This window comes from Leguminivora glycinivorella, chromosome Z, assembly GCF_023078275.1.
Source record: "Leguminivora glycinivorella isolate SPB_JAAS2020 chromosome Z, LegGlyc_1.1, whole genome shotgun sequence".
Lineage (NCBI taxonomy): Eukaryota > Metazoa > Arthropoda > Insecta > Lepidoptera > Tortricidae > Leguminivora > Leguminivora glycinivorella.
Window position 1 is genome coordinate 39,196,418 of NC_062998.1, and position 12,102 is coordinate 39,208,519.

Below are 12,102 nucleotides of genomic sequence, written 5' to 3' on the forward strand. Positions count from 1 at the left end.
ACGCAAAAAAAAATATTTATGGTAAGTACAGTTAATTTGACTTTATTTTTACTTCTAGTGGATAAAATGCGTTTTTTGGTATCGCAAAAACTTTGACTGTAATTGTATCTTTAATAAATAGACGTGATTTTCACGGTGTCTCAGGTTAATCAGTGTTTATTCGTGAAGTTATAAAAAATATAACCTCAATTTAACAACCGACACACGTGTACGCTATCGGGGAATCCATGGGTTGGGGGACTTGGGGGGGTCTTTGATCACTTCTACGTGGTTAGATTGATCGAATTATCAAAGGCATGGCAAACCAAAAAAAAGTTTAAGAGAGTAATAGGAGACATATCAGAGATAGATGAGACTGACATAATTGCATTTTTACCTCGACCAAAATCAGTTAAGGCTGATGAAGATGTCGAAACCGTTGTTGAAGTTCATTTTGATGACATTTCATCGACATTTTAGAAATGTAGTTTGTTAGAGTTTATAATACCTTCCAAGATTATGTTTTCGATTTTTAATGTTGTTCCTACCTAATTTATAGAATAGGTACCATAATTATAGGATTTCACGCGCAAAGAAGTTACATTGCTGTTGTTATTTGTTATTTGATTTTTAGAAAAAGCTGATTATGTTTGTGACCAAAATGTGTGTAAGCTATTGTAAAAGAAACCTAATCTTAATCTAAGATTTAGGATATCTAAGAACATACCAAAGAAGCGACAATATTTTTGGTTCAGTACCTATTTTTTCTATAACATGTTAATTTATAAAAAAGGCTGATTATGACATATCTGTTGTCAGATATCAGATATTAAAGATAATATATCTGTACCTATAAGTAATGTTTTTATGTTATTCCTGGCAAATAAATATCATTTGGTTGTTATCAAAGTCACCCCATACACTTAAAATATGTATAACTCAAAAAGTACTTGACCGATTTTTTTTTTTTTTTTAGCTTTTTAGCGGGTTTACTTTAGATTACCAGTAAAAAAGTACGGTTTTCAAAGTAACCCCATTCTCAATATAACTTTGATCGCGTTATTTTTATTTTTTTTCGTAAAAACTGTAGGTCCTATTTTTTTTATATTTGGCAGGCTTATAGGAGAGAAAAATCCGATTATTATATTTTAATTTCATATTTTTAAGTATATTAGGGTCGTCAAAAAATAGTGTCAAAGTCTGAAATTGATCAAAGTAACCCCGGTTTACGTACCATTTCTGATTCAGTATTAAGTACCTAAGCTATTATCCTGGAAATTGGCCACTTTAATTCCATACGTTTTTTTTTACCAATGGCGATTGAACTTGCAGAAAATGTTAGTATTGTTAGTCTAAAAGTTGTTTTTTTGAATCAAGGCCTAATTACAAAAAAAATGCAGTAACTGTGATGAGACTTTAATGTCAGTCAGTTAGAAGCACTTGGGAATATTTTTCAAAAAACAGAACGTAAAAATCTTTTTATTTGTGGCCTCCAAGATCATTCGAGTGGAATTAGAAACTAAAAAACCTAAAATTTTAAAAAGTGTGAAAATCTCGACGAAAAAACCAGGCGACTTTTACTAAACCTTAATATCGATTTTCTGGACCAGTATAAGGTGCCCTCTTGGTAGTTAAAAGGTTGTCCATTAATTAACGGGCACCCTGTATACTGTTTGTTATATTTGTGTAGTGATTGTTATATTTTAAAATGCTTATAGGTAACTCTGAAAGTAGGCGGAATCCAGAAAAGTTTATATGACATTTTACTCTTCTAATATGATGAGGAATACGGGTCTATATTAATTCGCATAACTGAATACTCCTAATATGAATTGGCATACCGTTTATTACACATAACGTTTAATACGCACATCATTATTTCGCATAACAGACTTCGTATAATGCTAATGCGCATAATGTAAATTGTTATAACGATGAATTGGTATAAGTATTAATAAGCATAACTTTGTTTCGTAGAATGTTTAAATGGCATACAAGAAAATTATATTTTCACCACACTAACGGGTAACGGCCTACTTTTCTGTTCGAAAACAGATAGCAAAATTGCATTTTACCCACAAGAGTGCAAAGTAATTTCATACAAATTTTAACTTGATGTCTTAAGCTAGCTGATAGAATTTTACCTATAAATGATGATTTTGAATCATAAATATTGAAGAAATCGATGGTTTTGATTTAGTTTGATGTTTTATAGTCAGTATATTTTGTTCGTGTTGGGGTGGTGAAAAATTTTGTGTTTCAAACTCGGTGGCAATGTTTAACGTACCGTACGAAGGTTAATGTGCCTTAAAAACCTCGCAACGCTCAAGATTCCACTTTTTGAACCACTCGCTACGCTCGCGGTTCAATATTGTAATCTTCCGCTTGCTCGGGTATCAGTATTGGCACGTGCGATCTGCGAAAATCTAAACGATGAAATAATATTATTTAAATACTATCCATTTTCAATTTCTTTAGTAAGGTACAGCGGGGCAAATCTAGACTAAAAGGCAATTGTAACTAATCCATATTACACTATTTACATTATTCCATTATTACATGTATCCACTGAACACGCCTACTACATAACTGGTAGACACTCTATTTTCTGAAAAACACTTATGAAAAACGAAAAACTTAATAAGTAATGTATAAATAAAGACTCCTTAACTCAAATACATACATACATACATACATACAATCACGCCTGTTTCCCAGAGGGGTAGGCAGAGATCACGGATTTCCATTTACTACGATCCTGACAAACCACTTTCGCTTCACACACTTTCATAACGTTTCTCATACACGCTCGTCGGTTTCGAGTACTTCTGACCTGGCCTTTTTGCAATATTTCCCCGATTTGATCAAGAAAAGTTCGCCTAGGTCTTCCACTACCAACTGACCCTTCCACTCCTTTTTCATATACTTAACTCAAATAATCTTTTTAATTTAAGGTTAACAGTTAAGTTCATAAATCATCATCATCATCATTTAAGCCATTAATCGCCCACTGCTGAGCATAGGCCTCCCTTCGTGTACGCCACTTATCCCGGTCCTGATGGGCTAATCTCATCCTTCATAAATGCATGTATGTTTCTTAAAAATAAACAGTTTTTTTTTAAATGCAAACATTGTAAAACATGGAAGAAATTGACCAGTTACATTTGCCCCCCACTCGAGATTTGCCCCGCTGTACCTTACTTACCCCTATTTTTTTCATTCTTAATAAGTGAGACAGTATAAAATTAAACACTCAAAATCGAGCGCTCGAAGTTGGAAAATCTGCCCCTGATTGATGCAATCGCTTGCAGTACAGTTAGAAGTATGGCAATTCATTTTAGGATAATTAAAGTTATACGAAATAATATTGGGTTGGTAAGAAAGTAGTAGTGTTAAGGTATCTAGTTTAGGAGTCGTGAATCAAACACGGGCTTCGAGCTGAGACTGATTTATTCCACGTGAATGTAATCTTACCCACATATGTACAATTATAAAAGTACCTACAACCTCCTTTTTGAGAAATTAAAGTTGAAGTTGAATTATGATTATGAGTGATGTTTTAATCGCCCTTCCATCCCCCATAGAAAACGGTAATGACAGTTGCAGAAATTATCTAGGTGCCAAAATAAATAGGAGCTCTAAATTCCTGAGTACCTACGTGTTGTCTGCAACTGTTCATGGCGGATAAAAAAGGTCATCAATCTAACCTATATCTAAGGAGATATAGACACTTAGGTAGGTTCGTACTAATCTAGTTTGTAAACATTTGCAACAGCATCATATCTATGTAAATTACAATATTAATTTTGCGACAATACTATCAGTTAGCAAACATTTATTATCCCATTTTTCTTACACATATGCAAGAAGAAGGTAATTAAAAACGATATTGATTAGGTACATGCTAATTACTTCTACCTACTTTAGTAAACTTGTGTATCTCTTACATTTAAGTAAAATAATATAAATTTAGTTTCAGTAATTTAGGTATATAAAATAACTTGCCTATTAACCTATCATACAGTAGGTATTAGGATAACATTAAATTGTATTATTATATTATTATTATTATTATTTTTTTACATTTTTATCATTTTATTTCAGCTAATTATTGACATTTACAATATAAACATAAGTACCTAAAACTTGAGAAAAAAAAATAAAAAAAAATACACATGCAATTTTGGCTAAGTACCTATGAATACATTTGTTATTATTATTGTTTACTGAAGGTAAATACATGTAATTGTTAAGTTTTAAGTATTTACTTTAGCAATTTCTTATGACGTAAACAAAAAGTTTAGGTATTATCATCTCCGAATACAGATTACTTATACTAATAAAACTATTGTTTTATTCAAATCTTATTGATTACGTACACAGTTTGTGTAAGATATAGGTAGGCTAATGAAAATTATCAGAAGAAAAAAAAAATGGCTCACGTGACCCGATTGACCGCGTTGGACGTGTAGGGGTATCCCCACCGATCAGGAGGTCGCACTGTCCTGCCGGAGCGAGTACGATAAAACATGTTATTATTTTGCACATTCTGATCTGCTGACTGGACAATAGGGTGGCTGGAGCTGGATGTTGTTTGAGTGTGAGTAATTAATGGGGAGGAGATTGCATCGTCATCAAGGTTAAAACATGTGGGTTCTGGTCTGTCTTGTGAGTCTATAATTAAATGTCTTCTATTACGCCGTAGAACGTTACCGTTAGGCATTGAGATCAGATACGTCCTAGGTCCTAAGATGCTGTGAACTGTACCTGGAGCCCAATTATTAAGTAGCCTTAATTTTATTTTTTGTCCGACGCTTAGGGGCGTTAAGTTTTTTGTACGTAAATCAAAGTAATGTTTTTGAGTCTCCTGTCTGTGTGTTAATCTGTCATGATATTGTTGCTGCGTTCTTATCTTAGGTACCATTGGGTTATTTTTATACGGAACTATGCCGCGAAGTTTCCTGTTATATAATAACTCTGCAGGTGACGGTAAATTATCACTTATCGGTGTACACACGTACTCTAGTAATGCAATGTCTAAATCTGTGCTATCGAAATTCGTTTTTTTCATAATATTTTTCATTGTTTGTATGGATCGTTCCACTTGACCGTTCGATTGCAAGTGTCCAGGGGACGAGGTCACGTGGTGGAATTTCCAATTTAAAGAAAATTGTTTAAACAAATTAGAAGAAAATTCTGGACCGTTGTCACTCATTACGATTTTCGGGATACCGTGTCTTCTAAATATGCATTTTAGTTCAGAAATTACCGCTTCTGATTTTAAACTTTGCAGTTCCGCTATTTCTATAAATTTACTAAAATAATCTATAACCAGTATATATGATTTATTCGCTAAATGAAAAATATCGACTCCTACTTTACGCCATGGTTTTTTCGGTATTTCATGAGAAATGAGAGGCTCCTTCGAATTCTGTTTTTTATAAGTGAGACACGCTTGACAGTTAGACAGATAATCCTGTAATTGTGAATTAATGTTTGGCCAATAAACAGTCTCCCGAGCCCTAAGTTTGCATTTTTCCAGTCCCAAGTGACTGGAATGAATTTTCTTCAACATATCATGTCGCATGCACTTAGGTATGACTATTCTATTGCCTTTCCATACCATCCCAAAATCCGTAGTGAGTTCGTCTCTAATATTCCAGTAACATTTTAAAGAATCGCTAACGTTATTCTTTTGATTAGGCCATCCATGTTTAATTACTTTTATTAAATTTTGAAGCTCATTATCCTCCTTTGTGCACTTTTGTACCTCCAATAAATGTGTGTCGGTTAACTCATTTGTAGCCGCGAGCGCGCACACTTGCGCCTGCGCCTCGAGGTGGTCGCGCGGGGGGAGGGGCGTGCCCGCGTTCGGTGCAGGTGCACGCGATAGTGCGTCGGCGATATATAGATATTTTCCCGGCTTGTACACTAATGAAAAGGTATATGGGTACAATCGCATCAACATTCTCTGCAAACGTGCGGGGGCATTAACAAGGGGTTTATTAATTATGTTTACGAGTGGTTTATGGTCGGTTTCGATTATTACATTTGTACGGCCATATATGTATGAATAAAATTTCTCGCAGGCAAAGACGCAAGCAAACAGCTCTTTTTCTATTTGAGCGTATGCCTGCTCTGTCTTTGTTAAAGACTTAGAAGCGTAACAAACTGGTAGATTTCTTTGTAACAAACACGCACCTAAACCATGTTTGCTCGCGTCAACCGAAATTACCACCGGCGTATTTATATCATAGTATTGTAATACTGGTGAGGAGGTTAAACATGACTTCAGCTCTTTGAAACATTTATCATGATTTTGGTCCCAATGCCATTCGGTGTCTTTTCTTAATAGTTCTCTGAGCTTCGCAGACTTCTCAGAGAAGTTAGGTATAAAATTACTGACGTAAGTGACAAGACCTAAAAATCTCTCAACATCTTTTACATTTTGCGGCGTAGGCATGTCCCTTATCGCCGATATGTGTGAATCATCAGGACGAATGCCGTCGCTGCCAATTTTGTGGCCAAGATATTTAATTTCAGTTAAACCGATTTTGCATTTTTGCCTATTTAGTTTTATGTTAATATCTTTACATCTGTTCAACACTGCTCTCAGCCTCTGATCGTGAATTTCCTTAGTTGGACCATATACTAACAAGTCGTCCACAAATAACACTACACCTTCTATATCGTCGAAATGACTATACAACCGTTTGTGAAATATTTCTGATGCTGAGGAAATTCCATAGGGCATCCTTAAAAACTTATACCTGCCGAATACCGTATTGAAAGTACAAAGATCTGTGCTACTTGGATGTAGTTTTACTTGCCAGAAACCTTGCTTCGCGTCCAAAGTACTGAAATATTGCGCACCTAGCAACTGCGCAGTAATCTCCTCAAACGTTGGAAGTTTAAAATGTTCGCGCCTAATCGCTCTATTCAGATCGCGGGGGTCCAGGCATAAACGTAAATCACCATTGGGCTTTTTAACCACAGTCATACTATTGACCCAATCTGTTGGGCCCTCCACTTTAGAAATAATACCTTCCTGTTCCATTTCATCCAATTTATTTTTAATCTGATCTTTTAATGCTAACGGTAGCTTTCTCGGAGCATGGACTACTGGGGAAATGTCATTATTTAATTGTATTTTGTATTCCCCCGGCAAACAACCCATCCCTTCAAAGATATCTAAAAATTCGTCTAATATTTTTTCACTTGATGAACCTTGGCTAATAGTCATGACTCGTTTAACTAGATTTAATTCTACGCATGAATTCCTGCCAAGTACAGGACACGAGTCAACGTCGGCAATTATGAATTTCACAAAATATGTATTTCCTTTGTAAGTTACTTTTAAATAACATTTTCCCAGTACGGCAATCGGTTCCTTGGAATAACCATATAACCTTGTCGACGTTTTAGTTAACACATCAGTTGATAAATTAATTTTACTTAAAAATCTTTTGGGCAATACATTGACATCCGCTCCAGAATCTAACTTGAAAGCCACCCAACCAGCCAACTTGAAACCCATTGTTTATCTCTAAATTTACAAACCAGTCATTGTTATCATACTTATTATTAACTTGAGCGATTACCTGATCGGTGGAGTCCTCCTCTATTTGAAACACTTGACGCGACGATCGACACATCCGCGCATAGTGATTCATCCGATTGCAGTTGTTACACCGTACTCCGAACGCGGGACACTCCATCCTTCTATGTGCATGACCACAATTGCTACAGCCGTTAAAGGTTCTTTGAGGTTCATTTGACGTCACTCGCTGCGATGTATTGCCATAACGATTGAATGTCCTATCTCTGGAGTTAGGAGTAGAAAATGAAGATCTGGGATAATATGTCTGATGCTCTCGCGCACCACTGGGCATGTTCGACCGCGTCGGTGTGTGAGGCGGCCGGCGCGGGCGGTTTGTAGCGGTTGAGGTATTACCACGTTTATTTACTATATGCACGTCACAGGCTGTTGTTCCTGATTGATTAGTGCCCTGTGAAACTTCATGTACATGCTGTTCACCACTATTTGTTTTTATATTTAATGCCTGCAATTTAGACATCTCCGCTAACTTGCATATGTCGATTGCTTTCTTTAGGGAAATGTCCGGTTCTCTTAACCCTTAATTTGGCAGACATAGAAACATTAAAAATACCGTTTTTTTTTGTTGAATACTATTTTTATGGGTCATAAGGAGCCCCGAAAAAATAATGAAAAAAATCATAATCTTTCAGTTTTTCAGGAAAATTATGTTCGGTGTGGCGAACACTGCCAGCTAATCAAGAACTAAAAGTGTGAAATAATTTGCTATATAAATGTTAAGAAACATACAAATTTTTCGTAGAAAATGAACATAAAAGTATTGTCTACACTTTGTGTGTCCTTTTTGTACTTTGTGACCCCGAAACTAGACCTCCGTCGTAATGTTGACACCGAATATCTCGGTACTCTTGGAGACGGTAAAGGGGATGTCCTGGAATTTAGGCGCTATGTTATGTCAAATGAGGTTTTATATGCGGAAAATGTGCAAAGTTCTTACTGGGGTTCAACTAGACGAGATTATGTTTACTCCACTCGGATACCTGCTCAAGAGAGGCATCGATTTGAGACACAAGTTGCATTCTGCTTTCCAAAACCTGCTCACGATAGGCATTTGCACGACCTGTGTACTGGCTATCATCTGTGCTGTCATCCGCATAGCAACAGATATTGCTAGTTTCTAGCTTATCATTGATATGAAGGATGAACAGGGTCGGTGATAGCATAGATCCTTGGGGTACACCTCCGTTAATGGGCCGGATTTCTGAGTATTGATCGTCGATGAAAACTGAAATGCTTCGCCCAGGTAGAAAGCTGGCGACCCACGTGCAAAGCCTTTCTGGGAGCCCGTACGAGGGTAGCTTGGGGAGATGCGTCTTATGATAAACTCTATCAAAAACCTTAGGTAGCGATATCTAGGCTAACTGCCAGTGCCTCTCCCTTGTTCTCAATGGCGGTGGCCCAACTATAAGTATACCAAAAGAACACCAGCGCCACGACTATGGCGGAAGCCGTATTGCCGGTCACTATAATCTGGTGTTCTTCAGGTACGCCAAGAGCTGGTTATTATCCACTTACTTCATTGCCTTGGAGAGAAGAGAGGTTCTCTCATCTGGGCCTCAATGGGCCGACAGTGTGTAGGGTTTGTGCGATCACCCTTCTTTGTGGTTGGATGGACTCAAGCAGTCTTTCAGGATGACGAGCATTTACCTGAGCAGTATGAATGCCAAAAAACGCGAATTAAAACTGGGGTAAGCTCCGCAGCGCACGTTTTCAGCACAATAGCTGGAATACCATCAGGCCCATTGGACTTATTGACAACGAGGGCAAAAAGTGCATGCCTAACTACACTTTGAGTGAAGCGAACCTCGGATGAGAGTATTGAGATTTTTTTACTTGGATGAATGATGATGGATGAATCTACTCTTAGAAAGTATTTTTGGGGAAGTAGGAAGACTCATGAGGAAAAGGGGTCTGAATCCTCGCTATAGGACCTTCCTTATGCACATCCATCATGCTTCAACACGGTAACGCGGCAAGAACAGTGGTAGGTACTTCTGCATCGGGATGTGCGTAATTAGGTTAGAGTTAGCTATTCATTTTTTTTTATTTAGACATCATATTAATGTAATTTAATTTACTTTTGTGCTCTTTTGTGAAATAAATATTTTTGTATAAGGTCCACCGATAAGTTGGCAATGTTCGTCACACCGAACATGCAACCCTGGAATTCAAACACTGCGTAGCTGGCGGTGTTCGCCACACCGAACATGCAACAAACCTACTATTTCACTGTGAAGATGGCAGTGTTCGGTACCACGAACATGACATTTTAAGTGTCACTGTCACTAAATTAAGACATACACTAAACTAGAAACTCTTTAGTACGATTAATTACCTCATTGGTAACCGATAAATGTCGTTTTTATTAATATGACACCATAAAAATCTAATATAATGTCATAAATAACTTGATGATACTTCGCAGTTGCCGTCTTGCCGCGATTTTGCGTGCACTGCTGACATACGAATATTGTGACAGCAATGAATTAATTTTCTACCAATTAATAATAACACAAAGCTACAATTTGAGTCGAAAGAAATATAAACAAAGATGAAAATGTGACCAGTAGATTTTTTTGAAATGTATGTTCGCCACAGCGAACACTGTCCAATTAAGGGTTAACATCCGTTCCGATAAGGTCACTTCTTTTACACCACAGATGAACCTGCTACATATTAAACCATCACGTAAGTCTCCAAACTCGCATTTGGCGGCTATTTTATTTAATTCGAAGATATACTGCTCGGTCGACTCTAACTCATTCTGATCTCTTTTAAAAAAATTGTGCCTTTCCACTGCCAAATTTTTTACCGGAACAAAAAACTCATCAAACTTGGCTAGCAAGCCGTCCACTGTATCCGTGCCGTCGGCTGTAAATTGCTCGTACACCTCTCGACATTTGGTTCCGATGACGTGCAATAATATATTTACTTGCACTTTTTTAGCTTTCGATGAAAGCTCACATGCTTCGTAATATATTCTGAACGATTTCTTCCAATTGTCCCACTCAGCACTTAAATTTCCGGATGTGACATTAACTAAATTGTTCTCGAACAAGAATGGCGGTGGCGGTTGTAAAACCGACTCCATTTTTAAAGAAACCACAATTTCGTCCACAGAATCAAAAGACTGTTCACTATCACTGCCTGACATGTACTACACGCACAAAACTAACTAAATCACTGCGATAATCATTTTATTTAAATTCCGGCTGCGCCATGTTAAGGTATCTAGTTTAGGAGTCGTGAATCAAACACGGGCTTCGAGCTGAGACTGATTTATTCCACGTGAATGTAATCTTACCCACATATGTACAATTATAAAAGTACCTACAATGAGCGATCGATTGAATTCCACATAAAATTTTTGAGAGAGTTCTAGAATCTTCTATGGTCGAAAGTATATAAAGGGCGAGTCGCACAGTTTCTCGCCAGTCATTCACTAGCTGTCGCCGAGCTAATATAAGGAAGAAAATGGACGAATTAAAAGTGCATGTAAGGCATTGCTTACTATATGAATTTCAGTCTGGCCATTCAGCCGCCGAAGCAGTGCGTAATATATGTCAGCGTGTTGCTCCTGAAGTTGTGTCTGAGGCCACGGCGAAACGATGGTTCCAGCGGTTTCGCAGTGGCGACTTTTCATTATCAGATCAACCTAAGTCTGGTCGACCAGTACACTGTAATCAGCTTGCTAATTTAAACCAAAAAATCTGTCAGAATCGTCCACAGCATGCTAAAGTTTTTTTCTTACACGACAATGCTCGCACACATTGCAAAAGTGACTCGGCTAAAGCTATTGGAGCTAGGTTGGAAAGTGATTCCTCATCCACCGTACTCTCCAGACTTGGCACCTACGGATTACGCATTGTTCAGATCGCTAAGCAATGCCTTGAATGAAAAAAAGTTCGATGATCAAGCCCATCTACGACAGTACATAGCTGAGTTTTTTGAATCGAAACCTAAGAACTTCTTCGCCGATGCTGTTCATTCTTTACCAGAACGATGGAGACAAGTAGTAGATAACGAAGGCCGTTATATTTTTGATAAATGATTAAAATAATAAATTAAATAAAAATTACAATATTGGTTATGATTCGCTCATTACTTTCTTACCAACCCAATAGTATGCAAATTTCAATTATGCAAATTCATTGTTATGCGAAATAAGTATTATGCTTATTCAATGTTATGAACAATTATGTTATGCCAAATCTGTTATGCGAATTAATGATAGGCGAAATAGAGGGCACCCGAGGAATACGCTGTTAAAGTTATTCGGTTTCCTCGTGTTACACCGTGTATATTATAAGGGTTATATAAAACCGCTTGCACAAAGTCGATTGAGATGTGCGATTTTTTTGACGCTGAGTGTATGTCTCGGGCTAGGCTAGACCTACCTACTGTTAGCGAATTTCACTACAATTAATTATACTGATTATACATGCCCAGCTCGAGAGACGAGCTTGTAAGCTTTCACGTTTGGCTACAGTCACTACAGTTACGTA

The 12,102-nt window shown here is 37.1% G+C and overlaps 1 protein-coding gene across 1 annotated transcript; it reads right to left on the minus strand.

The window, feature by feature from the left end:
- Positions 1-4,209: 4,209 nt before the first annotated feature.
- On the minus strand, positions 4,210-10,348 carry LOC125240629. Its single transcript, XM_048148609.1, has 3 exons — positions 10,222-10,348; positions 7,581-8,115; positions 4,210-4,484 (listed from the first exon to the last, which is right to left on the minus strand). Coding segments are annotated over exons 1-3 (555 nt in total). The 5' UTR covers positions 10,224-10,348; the 3' UTR covers positions 4,210-4,466.
- Between the last annotated feature and the right edge of the window lie 1,754 nt (positions 10,349-12,102).